At 37.8% G+C, this 19,684-nt stretch overlaps 3 protein-coding genes across 9 annotated transcripts in view; 1 reads left to right on the top strand and 2 right to left on the bottom strand.

Moving 5' to 3' along the window:
* The window catches only part of IPO11 (importin 11), a 60,366-nt gene extending 59,171 nt beyond the window's left edge, over positions 1-1,195 (bottom strand). Inside the window, exon 1 of the mRNA XM_014053967.2 lies at positions 1,065-1,195. The gene's annotated coding sequence lies outside the window, so the exon portion shown is untranslated. The remainder of the gene's footprint in view (positions 1-1,064) is intronic.
* Positions 1,196-1,421: 226 nt separating this feature from the next.
* On the top strand, positions 1,422-10,228 carry DIMT1 (DIM1 rRNA methyltransferase and ribosome maturation factor). 2 transcript variants are annotated; one of them, XM_087715556.1, is made up of 12 exons: positions 1,422-1,794; positions 3,347-3,420; positions 4,140-4,226; positions 5,274-5,335; positions 5,430-5,523; positions 5,624-5,673; positions 6,590-6,713; positions 6,936-7,028; positions 7,545-7,609; positions 8,857-8,920; positions 9,004-9,110; positions 9,810-10,228. In XM_087715556.1, exons 1-12 carry the CDS (start codon positions 1,728-1,730, stop codon positions 9,850-9,852), a joined length of 930 nt encoding a protein of 309 aa, XP_087571682.1. In that variant the 5' UTR covers positions 1,422-1,727; the 3' UTR covers positions 9,853-10,228. The 2 variants fall into 2 exon arrangements, with proteins under 2 accessions (XP_087571682.1, XP_087571681.1); XM_087715555.1 differs by having other exon boundaries at positions 1,432-1,794; positions 3,344-3,420.
* A 3,589-nt stretch (positions 10,229-13,817) lies between these two features.
* The window catches only part of KIF2A (kinesin family member 2A), a 56,680-nt gene continuing 50,813 nt past the window's right edge, over positions 13,818-19,684 (bottom strand). For all 6 annotated transcript variants that reach the window (XM_087715546.1, XM_087715549.1, XM_087715548.1 and 3 more), the window contains 4 exons: positions 19,021-19,171; positions 18,335-18,436; positions 16,400-16,535; positions 13,818-14,601 (listed from right to left, as the gene is read on the bottom strand). In XM_087715546.1, the coding sequence (XP_087571672.1) occupies positions 14,516-14,601; positions 16,400-16,535; positions 18,335-18,436; positions 19,021-19,171 (475 nt within the window). In that variant the 3' untranslated portion in view covers positions 13,818-14,515. The remainder of the gene's footprint in view (positions 14,602-16,399; positions 16,536-18,334; positions 18,437-19,020; positions 19,172-19,684) is intronic.

The raw sequence follows: 19,684 nt of genomic DNA, 5'->3' as shown, positions 1-19,684 counted from the left end.
TCTAGTTCCTTAGGGTCTTGCATAAAAACAGGGTGGAACAACAACTGATGACCTCCTTTTACTGGTCCACAATAGAAAGCGTCCTCACATATTGCATCACAGTATGACACGCTGGTTTGACAGCCGCAGATAGAAAGACATTGCAGAGAGTGGTGAGCACAGTACAAAACATTGTGGGCTGCCCCCTGGCACCACTAGAAGAGATCTCTAGAGCTTGCTGCCTTGGAAGAGTGAGGAAAATCCTCAGGGACAACTCACCCTGGTCAGCAGTTCTTTACCTTCCTACCATCGGGAAGGAGATATAGAAGTATAGCCAGCCGCGCAAACAGGCTGAAGAACAGTTTTTATCTGTCACACTCCTGATAGCAAAATAACATCATAACTAAGTAGTACGATGAACTTGAAGGGCCGGCACAACGTGTAACATTTTCACACTGGTGTAATGGGACTGGGTGTTTGTTAATATGATTTATTGGATTAGGGATATTTTTTCCTGGGGGGGGTCTTCACTATGAGTTGTATTGTGTTAGTGGGTTGCACTGACGAAGCTCAACCAATGTCATTGTACATGTGCTGTGCACTGACAGTTATTTGTTTGTTTGTTTGTTTGTACTTTTAATACATCAGATGCAACCTCGAGTTAACAATTTCTTCGGGCATCGGTTATCGAGAGTTCTACCAGCGACAACTTTTCTTCGTATTCTAGGAGAAACGGGACCTTTGTGGGTGCTACACTTTGGCGAGACGTCCAGTCATAGGACAGTTACATGGTCCTTAGCCAAGGCTTCGGACCATGAGAAAGAAAAAGAGCCTCGTTTAGGCAAAGCACCTCCTAGTGAGAAAATAAAATCTCTCCTCAGGAGCGCCCAAGACCATCCACATTTCAGGATTCGAGCCTGTTCACAACCATCGACCGAGGGGGATTGCTTATTTCAGTCCCGACAGGCCGGCCGCCGCCTCAGGGTGCGGGGCCTTCGCTGGCTCGCATCCTGACCGGACGGGAAGGACGGACGGGGCGGATACAGCCAGGCGTGTTCTCGTCCTCTCTCCCCTCCCTCACTTACCGGTGAAGCCGCAGCTCCTTCACAGGCGTCCAGAGTCTGGCGCACGCGCCTTCCCGCTGGTTCCGAAGCTCGCGCCACCAACCTCTGCTCACCCACCACCGTGCCGCGGCAGTTCGGCGCGCTACGTACGTCATCGCTCGGCGCTTCTCTTTCCCCCAATGGCCCTCTCACCCCCAGCCCTCCACCCGCTTCTCGTCCTGCAGGCCCGCCCGCTTCTCTTTTTTTCGGGATGATTCTGGCGCCTGAGGAGTGGAGAGAAGAAAAGTTCCCCAATATAATAAAAACGGGTGCATTGAAAAGGAAAAGTGAGCGGGAACTTTTTTTGTTGTTGGAGATGTGGGAGAAGGACGCCTGTCAGCCTCCTCCCCTCCCGATTCTTCTTTTCCCAAGAATGACTTAGTTTTAAAAGGGTCGCCGCCACCAACGGCGTTGCTCAACTCGCCTTCGCCAAGTAATAAAACACTTCACGAAAAACTCGCTACTCTGACTCGTCCCTCCAGAGGCTTTGCGGAAAATTGAGTCCTCCAGCACTTTCGCCTCGCGATTCCGAAGGAACGGCGGAACTACTCGTCCCGGCAGCCCTTGCGCGTGCGACACCCCTCCCCCCCATTCTTTCGCCTTGCTTCTCTTCCGAACTTGGCGTGCTGGAGGCCCGGGCGAGCCATGCCGAAGGTGAAGACGAAGCCGCGCTCTCGACAGCAGCGTGGAGAAGGGAAAGGGAAAGGCCCTGGTGAGAGGAAGTTCTCGGGCTAAGGGAGGACAGGTTGCAATGGAATGCAGCTTTGTATCATTTGTCTTGGGGTGGGTGCGCTATGGTGATAGTAATTTGGAGGGTACCAAGTACTTTGGCTTCGCTGTAGAAGTGATTTCGAATCTTCCCCCAAAACTATCCAGATTCTAATAGAAAGAGAATATTGTGTGCCTGTGTGTGTGTCTGTGTGTGTGTGTGAGAGAGAGATTCTATCTATCTATCTATCTATCTATCTATCTATCTATCTATCTATCTATCTATCTATCTATCTATCTACACTATATTGCCAAAAGTATTCGCTCACCCATCCACATAATCAGAAGCAGTGGTGAGCGAATACTTTTGGCAATATAGTGTGTGTGTGTGTGTGTGAGAGAGAGAGAATGTGTGTGTGTGTATACACATACACACATACATACACACCCATATTCTCTCTCTCTCTCACACACACACACACACATATGTGTGTGTGTGTGTTCGTGTGCTGGTCTTGTATTCGGGTCTTTTCCCGTGTAATATTGAGATTGTCTTGGCAACGTTTCGGCGAGGTCCCACTCACCATCTTTAGGCTGGTGTTTTCGGCTTCGTGCTTGTGTGAGTAAAGCGTGATTGAAGTTGCCGTCTCTCTATAAATCTTGGGGGGGGGGGAGGATGGAGTGCTGGTTTTGTTGCTGTAAGTGGGTTGATTGGCTGTGTGGTTGCATCCTGATTGGTAGATGGAGTTGATGTTTGTAGATTGGTTGGCTGTTTTGTATCACCCTGTGTGGCTGAGGTGCTGGCTGTGTGTCCGTTGTTCATGTTGTGGGGGTGTTTTTCTATTTTGATGGCTTCCATAATTATTCTCTTGTTGAAGTGTTCAGTTTTGGAGATTAATTTGGTTCCTTCAAAATCAGTTTCATGTCCTGTTGCTTTAAGGTGCTGGAACAGGGAGGAAGTTTTTTTCTTTTTTTCTTACTGCGTTCTTGTGTTCTGCGATGCATGCATTTATTCTCCTATTAGTTTGTCCAGTGTATGTGGCACGGCAGATTTTGCATGGTATTTTGTAGACTCCTTGGTTTTCTAGCTGGATCTTGTCTTTGGGGTTTCTTAAGATGTTGGCTATTTTTTGGTCAGTGCTGAAGGCTGTCTTGATATTGTGCTTGTGGAGAATTTTGTTGATTTTATCCATGGTGCCTTTGATGTAAGGGAGGAGGGCACGATTTAAATTTTGTAGAAAGATTTCTAATGTGCAATCCAGGAGCAGTCCAATGTGCAAACATATTTCTGAGCTGGAAAAACTTTATAGGGAAGAGTGGGAAAATATTTTTAAAAACTAGAACTAAAGATAAAGCTCACCCATTGTTATTATTTTGATGCTACTTTCTCTGATAAGGGTGCCAGATTCTGAATTGCGTAAATTATTTGGGAAGATATCATCCCATTATTTAAGATTCGTATTAAAAAAACTATTGGCGAGTTTGATAAAAACTAAGAGTTTGATATAAAATGACTTGTTATAATAATGCATCTTAAAATTTACTTTTATTAGTAGGCATTAGATTCAACACTGGACTTGGTCAGCATATTTTGAAAAATCCCCTGATTGTTAACAGCATTATAGAAAAGGTAAGTGATAATCACAATCATTCAGTGTAAGAAAATCACTCATTCTCATACATTATAATGAAATTGGTGGTATTTGCAGCTACCTATTTAATTAGTAAGTCTCATTAAAATCAATGGATCTGTTTCTCACTAAACAAACTGGTGAGTTTGTTTGATTACTTGATTAAGAAATAAAATTTGAAATTTTGAAAAAAAGTTCAACTATACCTGTACACAATACAAATTTCCTTGTACATTTTTTAAAAATATAAAAAGTATCAGAATGGTTGTATCTGGTGTTCAGATATGACATCAGAGAAAAATAAGTTAAATAGTTTGTACACATTTAATAGATGGACCTTTTTGACTTGATAGAATTCTGCTTTAGTAAGTCATTTTTCAATGTATCTCACCCTTTCCAAGTAGGCCACACTAGGAAACTAATGTCATGTAAATCAATATTATTTTCTGAAGCTATAATAAGAGAACCTCGCAAATCTGAATGCATGCCTCCCCCTTCCCTTTATCTTCAGAATTAGGGAGGGTCCTATCTGAGATGTTTATTCTTGCTACATTCTGGCTCTGGACACAACTCTTTTCTCTGACCATTGCTTTGGTACGGCTCTTCCTCCTTTTCCTATAAGGCCATTCCCTTTCCGCTGTATATCAATTACATTTGTCTGGACACAGTGCTAACAGGGCTAGGTTTTTGTGTAATAATATTTTATTCATTCTTTCAGGCTTCCTTATACCCTACAGATGTTGTTTTAGAAGTGGGCCCTGGAACTGGCAACATGACAGTGAAAATGTTAGAAAAGGTGAAAAAGGTACCGTATTTTTCGGAGTATAACACGCACCAAGATTTTGAAGAGGCAAATTTAAAAAAAAAGTTTTTCCACTTTGCAGACCTCTGAAAAACGGCCTGTTTTTTTGGGGAAATGGGCCCGTTTCCTCCCCCCAAAAGGGCATGAATAGCCTTTAGGCGGCTCATAAAGTGCTCCTGGGGGGGACTAACAAAAAATGGCCCATTTTTTGCAAAAAGGGGCCATTTTTTGTTAAAGGGGGGGGCATGCATAGCCTTTAGGAGGCTTATAGAGTGCTCCTGGGCGTGGGGGGGGAGGGGAAATTGAACAAAAAAATGGCCTGTTTTTCGCTCATTTCTGCCCCCAGGAGGCAATGCACGACCATTTTGGTGAAGGGGGATTTCAAGAGGCAAAAAATGCTGTATTCAGTGTATAAGACGCACCCAGATTTTCAGCCTCTTTTCTGAGGGAAAAAGATGCATCTTTTCTTTCCCTATTTGATCACAAAGAGATAGCACAAAATAGAAAAAGATAATTAAACAAAAATTGATTGATCATGTAAAAGAAGAACTAAAACATCAAACCTAACAATAGGCTATGTTGTATCCCTCCCCGCTCAACCCTCCCTTAACAGAGGGGGAGGGAAATAACACTACCAATCTCCTATTTACAATGCAGTCATTTACACTCTGGTTCAGGTGATTCTGAGGATACAGATAAACCCCTCAGTGCCTCAGTGACTAGATGGCTAAGGGCAACTGTCAGAGTGCTAATGACCAATGACGGCAAAGAATATAAACCTTCAGAATGGAAGAAGCTTCTTGGATGAGAAGTGAAATGTTTTCAAAGTAAAAAACAGGAAAGTCTAGTTGCCCTTTTGGAAAAAAGCACCTTTGGGATAGCCAATGTATGAGGAACATCAGTATCCAACTACAAAGCTTAAAAGAAGAACCTTAATATTTACAGCTAAACCAGAAGTTTGTTTAAAATTCTATAACAACATAAAGTAATTTTGGGATTTGTTATATATGATATGTCCACAAAAAGATTTTATATATGATTCTCTTTCAGGTAATTGCTTGTGAACTTGATGTAAAGCTTGCTGGTGAACTTCAGAAAAGAGTTCAGGGAACGTAAGTGCTCTGTGTGGTAGCAAAGGCATGATGTTTTTTAAACTAGAACCCCTCTTGGAAATGTATTAATGATACAGTGTTATTTTCATTTCAGACACTTGGCAAACAAACTTGAAATAAAAATTGGAGATGTATTGAAAAGCGATCTCCCTTTTTTTGATGCTTGTGTGGCTAATTTGCCTTACCAAGTAAGTATAAAACAAGACCTGAAAAATAAAATAAAGGCATTGTATTTTTGTATTACTCTTGTAGTAATCAATCTTTTTTTTAAAATCTCTCCACCCCTAGATTTCTTCTCCTTTTGTTTTCAAGCTATTGCTGCATCGGCCTTTCTTTAGGTATGTAGAAAAATATTTCGTGTTTAATATAGTTTAGATGGTTTTAGAAATAATATCCAATCCTATTATGATTTACCTTATAGATTAGAATTCACATATTTATCTAGAAAAGAATTAGCACTGTGTAAAACTAAACCTAGTAAGAAATCAAGTACTATATGTCGGGTTCCCAACCCCCGGTCCGTGAAATGGCACTGGTCCGCGGCATACCAGCAACCAGTCCATGCAAATAAGCAAGCCCCAGCCGCGCAATGCAGGCAGCACACAAATCCACGCCTCCCTCCGGTCCACGGAAAACCCTCTCCATGGAACCAGTCCTTGCTGCCCAAAAGGTTGCGGGCCGCTGCTATATATCTATTTTTCAGTAGAAGTATTTGCTTGAATCACACCACCACACCAAACTTGCTGTTTCTCTAAGCCTGTTGTTAGAGGGTCCCTAGAAAAACTCTGAAATGCTTTTAAATACTGTCAGATAAGTTTAAAGAAATATTCATCAGGAATGGGTTGAAGCAACTATGTTGTTTATCAGTCTATGATCCATGAACATCAGTCCTCTCAAAGTGTCAGCATTAGTCTCTTACCTTGTAAGAATAACATATTATTCCAAGAGCATTGTGTGATTCAAAGTATTTGAAATCTTCATACAATAATAATACTCATACTGCATTTAGCAGCTAGGTCCTCACAATATTTTCAACCGCATTTATTAAACTACCCAGGAGTCGTGCATGATTTAACCTAGCCTATAGTATCTACTGGATATTCACAGAGTTCAAAACAGTAAGCGGGTTAAAAACCTATCAAGCAGTAGTATATATATATAAGCGTTGCTGAACAAATGTCAAGTTCTTAATCTTTTCCAGGACAGGGCTAATTCAGAGTAGTATTCAACTTGCATCTCATGTTTATTTTCCAGGTGTGCAGTACTCATGTTTCAAAGAGAATTTGCTCTTCGCCTAGTTGCAAAACCAGGCTCTCATCTGTATTGTAGACTGTCTGTTAATACTCAGCTGTTAGCTCGTGTTGATCATCTAATGAAAGTAAGCAAAATAATAGGTAATTTTATCTTGAGTTTTTGAAATTTTAGATAATAGACAGGATGGTTTTACGGTTGTGGAAGTTTTAATAGGATGAAGATAGATTTTTATTGTTAAATGACTTGGCAATTCACAACACTCAAACTAAAGAACAAAAAATGAATTAAAAGCAGAAAGATAAAAAGTTATTCTTTCTTTGACAGTTGATTTTATTATGTTTAACAGGTAGGAAAAAATAATTTTAAACCTCCACCCAAAGTTGAATCCAGTGTTGTAAGGATAGAACCAAAGAACCCTCCACCTCCAATTAACTTTCAGGTGAGATTTATCAGTATGATCTGAAACCCATGAAAACAACCTAGAATCCCCTAAGTGTACATTACTTTTAGATATTTGGACAACTGTGCACAAGTGCCATATTTTGTGTGAAGCCTTTCTAATGCTCCATATTTTGTAATTCACTGAACAGCATTAAATGATAACTAAGTATATAGGATAAGAAGTGGAAACATTCATAGCTTCATTTACATTTCTAAAACTTGTAATGAGATTCAAAGGTATAAAAAGTTTTTTCATGTCAATGTCAATATCTACCCTATCTTTGAAAATAATTGTTTCATATAATGCAAAAATTATCCAATTATTCTTATCACGCTTTCCATGGAATTGCCACTCATAGAACCCCAACACATTTTCAGCTAAGATTAAAGTACAAATGAAAAAAAGGAAAGATGATGAAAGATGTCAGGTTACTTTAATAGTGACCAACAGAAAGCAGCCTTCATGTGTGATGCAAGAAACTATTTCTGTTTACTCGCTAATGTATTTGTTTAGGAGTGGGATGGTCTACTGAGGATAGTGTTTGTCAGGAAAAACAAGACACTTGCTGCCATTTTCAAGTAAGTTACACTTTTTAAATGTTGAATTGCTTGCAGCCTTGTCATTGAACTTTCCTCTTCCCAGATTGGTGTTTCCCCTGCTGTTGTAATTTATTGTTGGTAAAAGATAGCAGTTGATAAAATATTGCTTTCTTCGACCAGAAATCTTAAGAGTATGTATTGCTATATGAATACCAGGCAAAAGGGTATATTGCTTAGATTTTATGCTGGCCATAAACTAAGAGCAGAAAATAGAAGAATGTGGTTGATTTGATTTATACAGTTTTGTCTGATCATTTTGAGAAAGAGAACTAAGTCCTTATTCAGGAATTACCTAGACAAATGGTAAATCAATCACCAGGGCTCCCCTGAACTACAATGCTCCAGAGGTATAACATCAGATTGTCTGTTTATAATTGCTGTTGATCATGAAAGGAAATGAGGAACAGCACCATGTAGGTGCCTAAAGATGATCTTGTCTTTTTGTTCCCTCTTGTCTTTTGGTTATTCTTGCAGATTCTTTTAGATTGATATTCTTGTTAACAGAATTTAAACTTTCAGGATATGAATAAGTATAATCTTTATTGTCATTGTATTTAAATACAATGAAATTGGTTGTACGAATACTATGTAGCTAAAATTTCCTTGTTCCTTTAGCAGTTAAAAGTTGTAAACTATGCTTGTATATTCTGTTTTTGTTTGCATATTATACTCCGTAATAATCTGACAAAGAATTAGTAATGTCAAAATGGCAAGCATTCCTTTCTATTAATTTTCGATCCTGCATGTGTCCAGGATAGTTTTAACACAACTCCTTTCCTTTCTGTATTAATTATGCAAACATTTCCCCCTAACCTTTAGTAAAAAAAAAAAGTCTCCCAGAGCAATTTATAAAAAATAGTTGTTGCCCTATAGTTGTTGCCCTAACAAAGATACATTGATGAATGAAAGAAACTGAGGAGACAGGAGAAAAAGTATTATAGTGGCTGATCAGTCTGTCCAGAAAGCTCTTTTCTGCTTTTTTATAACTCAGAGTTAGTGTGAAATGAGTATTAAAAAATAGAAAAAAAGTATGAAGCTATGTTTGGACATGGTATAAGCAAGGTCAGTTTGTAAGGATATTAAAGTGTTAAGAGATGTAGTGCATGTTGGTGCAAACAACATTAAACATCAGTTGAAAAGAAAGACATTTTGCAAAAGAACAATTTTACAATTCTAATTTTTCAAAAAAGAATTTCTATGTGACTTTCCTTTTTTCATTATTGCAGTTCAAATGCTGTGAAACAGCTGCTGGAACAGAATTACAGAATTCACTGTTCACAAAATAATTTGGTAAATATTTCTGATCTATTACAGTCTTTTATAAAGCATCTTTGTCTTGAGCTATGTCACATAATTTTCTATTTTGCCGACAGCAAATTCCTGAAAATTTCAATATTGCTGAACTTATACATGAAATCCTAAAAGATACCGGCTATTCAGAAAAACGTGCCCGAGTAATGGATATTGATGATTTTATAAGGTAAAAACATTTATTTACTTCAAGATTACTTTTAACTTCATGGTTGAAACAGATTTTATTGGAATGAAAGCAAAAATAAGTGTGAGATTTATGCATTAGGAAGAGTAAGGACCAGCGTTTTTAAATAGTGGGTGAAATGTGGACAAATATTAGATTTGATTTACATTTAGAATTATAATTATTTAGATTTTAATTAAAATGTATTGGATGTAATTTCCTCTTAAAATTAAGTTCATCAGCAATTTAAGATTATATCTTAATCTTTTTTGCTACTATATTAATTAACAGCTGTTACTTAACATTGCCACTTTATATAGAGGCACTAATGGTTCCATCGAGTGACTTTGTCCTGAACAAAACTGTATGAAAAGAATGTGCCATGGTAGAAACAGAGGTGTGAACATTATCTAAATGGAAGAAATAGTCAATATAATAGAATTGGCTTCAAGATGAAGTGTAATGTCAAGCGCAGGAAATCAGGAGTCAAGGCGGTTCAAATGAGTACAGTTTTTTATTGCATGCTAACAATCTCTAGAGACTGATGACACACTTGACCCTTCCATCGGGCTCAGCCTGGTCATCTCCCACATGTACAGAGAAAACATTGTTCCTCCTGTGTGGGAAATATTGAAACCATTTGGAAGTAACATCCATTCTACACCTAAATCTTACTAAGACTAGAATATTTTTATTTTCCAGCGTTCTTCATGGCTTCAACGCAAAAGGGATTCACTTTTCCTGAAGGGATTACAGGAAAGCTGCTGCAAAGATTGAACTAATTTATATAAATAAATGTTATAGTAGAATATATTCACAATGAATGTAAACCAACTATCAACTGGCTCTTACCAGTTTTTAAGCCTTTTGATTTTATTTAGTGAAGAATGTATCAATTTATAAATATTATTAAAAGCATCTGGAAATGCATCCCATAGCATCTAGCATAAGCAGTAAGTGCTTATATTCCAAGCTAAGTATTGTTACTCATTAAAAAAATTGTGTAACTGATATGGAAGTTATCAATTTCTCTAATGCCAAACATTCTGTCTTTTTTAATGCCCAAATGTTCTTTATATTGTGCATTGCAATAATTTTCTATTAAAGCGATCCCTTCTGTATTTACAAGACTGCAGTGTAGTCTTTAATATTGTACAATATTAATTTCCTCCATACTCTGTATTTCGTGGTGTGTTTGTGTGTGTGTAACCAGCACAGGGTCCTTTAGATAGTTGCAGAGGATTGCAGCAACAAGCAGGCTGCTGCAATTTGAACCATTTTGTTTCCTGAGAGGCAGTTCCTCTACAAAGGAAGCAGCACAATACAATAAAGGCCCAGGCTTCAAATTCATCAAATTCATCAAATTCATCACTTCATGGGCAGAAACTTCCATGGAACAGTGTGCTTTTATGTCTTAAAAGAATTATTAGCACACACAAAGGTTGATACTATGATACCTTGAGGTAAATCTATGATGTTGAGCTAAGTGGGGATTATGTAACCAATTTCCAGCTACCATGCTAGTAAATAGTACGCCTTTCTCCTTGCATGCTTATATGTGCAACAGGAGTGTCAAACTGGATTACTTAGAGGGCTGGAACAGCATTGTAGTTTTCCGCTGGACGGCCAGGGACGTATACCTCCTGAAACACGCTGCCAGCCAAAATGGGCCATGCCCCCTTCCCCCACATGCAGTCCCCCTGTACCCCATTTTGGCCAGCAGAGTGCTGCAGGAAGCTATCCAGGCTGAAAATGGGGCATGTGTGTGAGAGGCTCCACCGTGCCCCATTTTGGCTGCCAGAGGCACTGCGGGCCAGTCCAGCCCCATGGCCCAGATTTAAGCACCCTGCAGGCATCGAGTTTGAAACTTCTATGTTAGACTGATTCGGCATTTTTCCAGCTCAGTCGCATCCCATTCTTTCAGCAACTGGGAGAAAATATACACTGCTGCAGTTTCTGCTCTACCTTTACTTTCCAAGGAGCATGGAAAGAATCTGCTAATTGGTTCAGACCTTGGGGTGAAGAATTCACCTTTAGTGAAACATTAAATGCAGTCATACACTCCAATTTCAACCTTATTAGACCCACCAATAAATGGAATGCATTGGACTCACAATTCAATTCTTGGAAGTTTTCTCATAAACATTAACCAAGTCGCATCTCAGCTGGAACATAACATGCTCCCTTCATATGGAAAAGGATTTTTAAAAACCTGAAATGCTTCTGAGTCATTTGGGTTAAATCTAAAAGACACATTTATTTTTCCAATTCTCAGGTGAGTGGAGTATTATCCATGGTAAAATTTATCCAACCTGCTCAAGCTTATTAATAATTCTGTTAAGTTATTCTTGCTTTCATTGTGTATAATTTAAGTGTAACTGGTGTTCCTTGCAGAAGAAAATGATCAAAGTACTTTCACTGTTTTCAATCAGCATTAGTAACAGGATCACAGCATCATCTATACAATATCACTGTGCTATATGCCTACCAGTAATATTTGTCCTGAAATAACTAACTGCAGATAATCGGACAATAATGCAGCCTTATTTTACTAGTTCCCGTGTCTACACTTGAACTGCTTTTTTTAATAAGTGTAATTTCTAAAACGTTATGCCTCTGAAATAGCTTCCATATAAGACATCCCTCTCTCCTATTGTGATCATACTATTTTCCCCTGAAAGACCAGATTTTTCTGCAAATTACCTTTAAAATCGGGAGATCAACTTAAATATGCATAGGCTATATCAATTGAGATTTTTTCCCCCCATCTAATCTTGGGATAAGAATATATGCCATTTTCTTTTCAAATTAATCAAATAGACATTACTTAGCATACAAAAGAAAACTATGGCCTTACATACGATTAAAAAGAAAATATGGCTTCTCATAGCCATGATATCATGGGTGTCAATTCGCCGTGTTACGTCATGTGACATTTTACAACTTTTCCTCATTCATGGAACTGGGGTGGGCATGGCCTGCATCTGGCTTGTGGGCCACCAGTTTGACACCCCTGCCTTAGATGATGTGCCCTCTAGAAAGGAAGATATCATACACAAGATTTCACGTTTCTATGTAGATGACATAACCAACAAAATCAAAAGCTTAGTAAGGAATCTAGAAAACTGATAGTTTTATGTATATGAGTTTTACCTTCCTGGTTGATGTATAAAGGTAAAGGTTCCCCTTGCACTTATGTGCTAGTTGGTTCGGGCTCTAGGGGGCAGTGCTCATCTCCGTTTCAAAGCAAAAGAGCCAGCGCTGTCCGAAGAAGTCTTCGTGATCATGTGGCCCGCATGATTAAACGTCGAAGGCATACGGAACACTGTCACCTTCCCACCAAAGGTCATCCCTATTTTTCTACTTGCATTTTTTTATATGCTTTTGAACTGCTAGGTTGCAGAAGCTCGGACAAGTAACAGGAGCTCCCTCCGTTAAAACGGCACTAGGGTTTTGAATCGCCAAACTGCTGACCTTTCTGATCGACAAGCTCAGTGTCTTAGCCACTGAGCCACCTTGATTGATGTATACTTCAGCCAAATTAATTCAAATATTCCTTATTCTCTACCACAGAATAAGTTCTGGGTCAAAAATAGAATATGGATGTCAATTAATTGGTCTATAAATATTTATATTTCCAACAATGTTAGTGATAGCTTTGTCAAGAAAACATGTAATTATTTACTCAGCAAACAAAGACCAATTCTTATTAGAAAAAAGTGTACCAATTCCCAGACTGAGACTTACAGTTCTTTATAGAAGCAAAATTCTCATTTCTAATTTATATTTCATAATTAAATTTATTAAACACAATTGTGTAAAATCTACATTGCTATTTCAGTTTCATGTTTACAGGTGCTTTGTCATCAAGATAATGGCAAGGGATTTCCACAGCCTACCTTATGGGAATTATGTTAAATATTGAAAACATTGGCTTATTTACACTCTCTTGTCATTGCTCTCCCTGTATTTCCCTCAGCCACAGCACAGATGGATTATGTTCCAGAAACAAAACATGAAACAGTTTCAAGTAATGTTTGTTGCTGAAGTGAGTGCCTGGAATATATATTGGGAACAGAGTTAACTCCTAGAGAGTCCTGAATAAATCTGAATTTAAAGGAAAGACATAAAAGGGTAATTCTTTTGGACAGCAATTTGAAAAAATTATTAAAGTGCCACCACCTTAAAAGTGCTGGACACACAGTGCCATTTATGAAGACTTTGGGCTTCATGGATTATTTTTCAGCATGTGGAGTATATATTGTGCCAATCCTCAAATGATACTAATTCACTCCACTTTTCAAGTGATGGCACTGTACAACTGGAAGATACATATTAGCTACTTTCTTTTAAAGCAACAGTACTAACTACTTGCAAACTACAATTAATGCACATGTAAACTGTCATGCATCAAAAAGCCAATTTTAATAGGAAGAGAAAGGGTTATTTTGATATCCTATTTTTGGGATACCTCTTCTATTCTTATGTAGAGATCAGGTTGCATTTTTATTTGGACAACCCTCTAGGACACATATTGTAAATCTGCACTACTCTAGATATAACTCTCCTTCATAATCCAGAACCATTTTATTACATATTCACTAATTTATAGCTTTGTTCTTTACAAAGAAGATGTTAGATTCACTCTATGGCATTGAAAGAAACCATGATTCCCGATTTATACAGAGAAAAAAATGAAATGGCTCACTGTCAATCCACAGTGACAGTTTTTAATTCCAGATCAATGATATGGCACATAACTATGAAATGAAGAACTAGTCACAAAAAGAAAAACAAAACAACACACATTAAAATGTACAAAAAGCAAAAGTAATTTACATTGACAAATAAAGAGTGGCATTTATTAAGGCTGTGCTTTAGAAAGGACATTAAGATCAGGTTGCCTTGATCAAGGCACAAAACACGTAGAGGTAAGCACAGCTGTTTAGAAGAAGAGGTATATACAATCACTGATGAGGTGGGCATGCATACAAATACAAAACTGCACAGCTGTTCTTTGCAACAACTTGACTAAATGAAACAAAATTCTGTGAAGTTTTTACAAGTCCACCATTGTACTTCATTATTTTTTAAAAAAAATTGGCAAAGATTTCCAAAACATAAAGGATTCACAATTTTGGGTACGTTAAAACATTTGAAACAAAAGTGCTTCCCAGCTCCCAAACCTGCCTGGTTGTGCTATCTGGTCTAGATGCATTTTCCAGACATTCAGGAGCGTTCCACACAACTGAAATGTTGGCTGGGAGAGGAAGAAATGGAACATTTCTACAGACACTTCAAAAGTTTTAGATCTTTCAAGTAGATGAGACTTCTTACTACTTCATTTCCAACCAGCTGCATGGTATAGCAATGAAGATTCAGGCATCTTTTAGCAGCAGAGGTTCGCCTCAAAGGGCACGTGGTCTCTTCGGATTGATTTGTTTACTAGCCTGTTCTTCTTCTTGTAATGCTGTGCGAAAGGACTTCACTTTATCTAAAAAGTAACAAAAAAGGGGAAAGCTCTGACAAATAATTTCAGTGGGCTTCCAATGCCCAATTCACAAGGCAACTGCTTTATTTGGATATAATCTTTAAACTGTAGCTTAAAGGAGAACCTGAAGGCTGCTGGGACTCCTGAACTCACCACCTCCCCTCTATTCCTCCATCAGAATGGCCACAAAGAGAAAACGGGAAGCTTCTGCTTCCATTCTAAATAAATCAAACCATAGCTTACATGCCATTCCTAAAGGGTACCTGACCACCGCTAATAACATACCTTCATATATTATAGTTTGAAGTAATGTAAATGGAAGCAAAGTCTTCTGCATTAAACACAAGATGAAGGAGAACTGTAGGAATCTATGGCTTGCTATAAATTATAGTGGATCACACTTCCACAACTGCTAGATGTCATATGTTGTCTACACATGTGACAGGCTACAAGTTACAGACAGATATCCCACCTTGTCCCCTTTTGAGAAAGCAAGTTTGAGTCTGTCTTAAAGCAAACGGGTGATGGAACTGGAGGAGTAAGAGAGAGAAGCTGAACACTGAGGCTGGGATGAGTACTGGGGTTCTTTGAATCTCCCCAGCAACTTCAGAATTAACCTATTATAATATCCAGGAAGCTTAAAATCCAGGAATCAGGAAAATTGCTATCCACAGAAAAGTAGGTAAACACATTTAACAAGGAATGTTTGGCAATGTTAATCTTTGTATGGTTGCACTGCACAAGTCTCCTATTTTTTTTCTCTGAACAAATTAGAGAAGTGTATTCATGAAGTTATACCATTTCAGCAGAATCTTGAATTACAAAGCATAACGCCAATGCTTTAAAGTGGGCGAGGTTTGTTTCTAACAGACCAGTGTCCTTCTGCAGTCTGCCTTTCCCCGCTTTATTTTTAAATAAAGTTTGCTTTTGCTTATCTCTAGTAAAGATTGACCTGGGGAGGAAGGGCTGAAACCTTTAATCATACACTTCTAAGCTAGACAGTCAGGAAATTACATGATAGAAAATATTTTTAAACTTTTAATTGTCAGAAAGTTTGTGAGGGATCTCTAAAAACTAGGGCTGAGGATGCTAGGTGAAGTGCCTCTTGAAGACAAGTCACCCCCCTCCCATCCCGAGGACTTCTGAGAGAGGTGATGTGAGACTGCCAACCTTCTATCTTTCAAGCTCAGTCACTCTGCTACAAGGTCAGGTAACATTCTGATTATTTCTAAGCTCATAATGTTGGCTTTACCCCTAACTCGCCTATTTCTCACTGTATGCCTGCCAAGTACAAAAATTTGCAGAAGATTTTTTCAGAATAGTATCATTCAAGTGTCTGTAGCTTGACAGGTATTTTACATTTCCTTGAAGAATTTCATGAGAAAGTTTGCATTACTTTCAATAGTTGTACTGTTTGAATAAAAAGGTAAACCAGGAACAAATATGTATTCATTGAAATTGTAATAATAAATTTGGCTTATATTGAGACCGAGAAAAAATAGTTACTATGTGCCACCACATGGTACGTGTCTGTATGTTATCCTCTAATCTTCCATAATAACCAAAATAAGATATACCACAATATGATTTCAACTGAAAATCCTTGTGTACCATCTAGAATTCCATTTACACATATGTTTATTGATCTATTGATCTTAAGATTTTCCTAATTTTTAATTGTGCTGAGAAAGAGGAAGGAGTTGTTTCACAATTACTATCTAAATTCTAAAACAATGTAGCTCTTAATCTAGTAATATTCTCATATACACAAAAAGCATTCCAAAAAAGATAAAAGCTCTACCTCGAAGTTCTGTCAAAATGTAAATTTTTTGTTCTAGAATTGCTTCAAGTTGTGTAGCATATGAATCTACATCATAGTCTACTTCTTCTGTCATTTCCAGGAGCGCTTTTTCATCTTCTAACCATCTAATTGATTCCTAAAAGCATCAAAGAGAGAGAAACACAATAATTGGATCAAGGAAAAGAATTATCAGATAATCTGAAGTGGATTACCACCTCTCTTGAGTTACCACATTGTTTTGAAGAAGGTAATTAAAATTCTCAGAATTTTAAAGTGGTTTAAATGATAATATCAAACTAATCATCTCAAAAATGATTTTTAAAGTTCTAGTCTTCTTTTTAAAAATAAAAATGGCAAAAAGTATTAGCTTTGTGATATTAAGCTCATAAAAAGCAATAAGGAAAAACATGGTGTAATTCCATCTACAGATAATCCTCTACTTACGACCACAATAGAGCCAAAAATTTCTGTAGCTAAGCAGACATTGGAGAAGTGAGTTTTGCCACATTTTACAGCTTTTCTTGCCATAGTTGTTAAGTGAATCACTACAGTCGTTAAGCTAATGGCATGGTTGTTAAGTGAATCTGACCACCCCATTGATTTTGCTTGTCAGAAGGTTGCAAAGAGGATGACATCATCCCAGTACATTACACCGGTCATAAATAGGTGTCAGTTGCCAAACACCTGAATTTTGATCATGTGACATGAGGATGCTGCAACAGTCATAAGTGTGAAAACCTGTCATAAGTCAGTCATGCTGGTTACCTATCACAATTCCAAACCAACCCAACAAAAGAAGAGGACACAATGTGAGTCTCTTTACTGGAGTTTCGGTTTGGCACATGGTGGCCAATACAAGTAAGAGGGCTTTTAGCCAGCTTTACTGGCTTCTGCTAGACAGCAGGCTTTATGGACTCAGTACGCCCTGCCCTCACAGCTGGCTCCAGCAAGTACTTTTTGGGCCCGGCACCAGAAAGTACTCTTTTAGCCCAGTTGCTCCCTGGCCAACTTCAGTAAGTATTCTTCAGGCCTGGGTGGCTTCTGAACCGACCACAGTTGGCTTGCCTTCCTTGCTCCTTTCCCAGTGTGAATCGCATCACCCATCTGTGTCCCCATGCATCCCCCTCCCCTTTTGTGTGTGTGGCAACTCCGAAACAGCATGTGGTCACAAGTTTGAATGGTGTTGACAACATTTTTCAGTGCTGTTATAACTTCAAACAGTCACTAAATAAACTGTTGTAAGTTGAAGACTACCTGTAGTTTATTCGGTTCATATATCTCGAATTAAAACAAAAAAAATTATATAGTAATTGTTTAATTTATAACCCCTTATAATTCCACGCTTCCCCTTATGTCGCAAAAACTTTATAAATGTTTGAAAAAGCTAAATCAAGTATCTATAAAGAAATAATCCTACTGCCAACTTTCTTTGTAATTACCAAATACTGAAACTAGTTTGCCAGTTTAAAAATTTGCAATAAGTTTCACAGTTATTTAAACAAGAACTGGCCAATCAAACAATTCTCACTTTGGGCCATTTTTGGGAGGTCTGCAGAGTGCAAATTTTTGCTCTTTTTTGCCCCCCCCCCCCAGCCCCAGGAGCACTCTATAAGCCTCCTAAAGGCTATGCATGCCCTTTTTTGAGGCCTGTTTTTGGGAGGTCTGCAGAGTGCAAATTTTTTTAAAAAAAATTTGCCTCTTCAAAATCTTGGTGCGTCTTATACTCCAGTGCATCTTATACTCTGAAAAGTATGGTACCTAAGACAGTGTCCCAAAGCAGACATACATCCCATTCCAATCTCTTCCTTCTCACCAAACTGCACTCTACACCAACCATAAGGCAATTCAGTTTCACTATCATACTTTTCAGCTTTGCACAAAGTTAGTGTGTAAGATCCTTATTTTATATTGTGCAATCTCCCATAGAACATTTACCTGGAAGACAGCTCTGTGGTCTTCTACTACTTGTTCTTCCATTTCCACCATCTGTGACACTGCTTCATGAAAAGTGAATAACTGTGGTGAAACTTCTTCCTCCTTTAAGAAACAATAAACCTCACTATAATAAGTTACAAAATGGAAAGCAAAGGAAAGAACATTTTGAAGAAATGGCTGAGTATATTTTGAAGCATACTACCCTTTTATCAACCTGAAGTTATACAACAATAAACCTACCCTGTAATAATTTGTCAACTATTGCTTGGTGGTACAGATAACCAGCATGTAGAATAAACATCAAGGAGCAAATGCAGCAATTTTGCACTGCCTTTAATATTCCCAGTGTCAATCAAATGCTATAAACTTAAATGGCGGCTTTCTGAAGCAAGATTTGAAATTTAAGTCCCAGAAAGTTTGAAGCAATGGGGAAAAGGGAAACCTTCTTTCTAGAACATTCTAGAATATATTTGTAGATACATATTTATCCATTACTTAATTAAATCTTATGTACAGCCTAATTGGTTTATAAATGTATAATTGATCTATATGGTTAAAAAGTGATATTTAAGCTTGATTAGGAAGAATGTATACAAAATAAGATGATAATTTAATGTTTAAATAATTTGATCAAAACTAATTGACTAGAATTTGCATTTCCAGACGGTGATATCTGAGTTACTCACATTTTGTTCACAAAGTAGTTTAAGATCATCTCTCTGAGGTGAGCTCCCAACACCCCACTGTGCATCCAAGTCATCAATCTGATTTGGAGTGTGATGCATGATGGGACGGATGTCACCAGGAGCACTGGGATCAACTGTTAGTTCCTTGACTCTACATTTTTAAGATAGATGTTCATTTTAAAATTAATATAATCTGAATTTAAGCAGGGAGAAAATCATTTCATGAATTCACAGACAATTTACATAAGTGGTGGTGATGTCAACTTCATGAGTATGTATGTCTATAATAGTAGGAGTCACTCACACTATATTAATTATAAAATTGCAATCAACCACAACATTGAATTATATCCTCTCCCCCACACACCTATACACACAAAATATCCACATATAAAATGAATCAATATTGTATATCTATTACTCAGATGTAGAGCAACTAGTAAAAAAAGTTGACATCACCATCTCTTACACATTGAGGTAAACAAAAAACTTTGGTATGAAATGTTTGGAACTAGTAAAGGCTAATTCGGAAGATGATTTGCAGGCCATGCAGTTTTATCATCAAACTGAATGAAAACCAAAAAAAAAAAAAATGATTGGGAGAAAAGTGGAAGTATGACTGTTAAATTACACATCAGAATAGAAAAATAAACCACTAAAATTA

Source organism: Thamnophis sirtalis, unplaced genomic scaffold (assembly GCF_051295495.1).
Source record: "Thamnophis sirtalis isolate CommonGarterSnake01/CBP01778 unplaced genomic scaffold, rThaSir2_p1.2 scaffold_5, whole genome shotgun sequence".
NCBI classification, from domain to species: Eukaryota; Metazoa; Chordata; class Lepidosauria; order Squamata; family Natricidae; genus Thamnophis; species Thamnophis sirtalis.
This window is presented reverse-complemented; position numbering and strand designations above follow the sequence as displayed.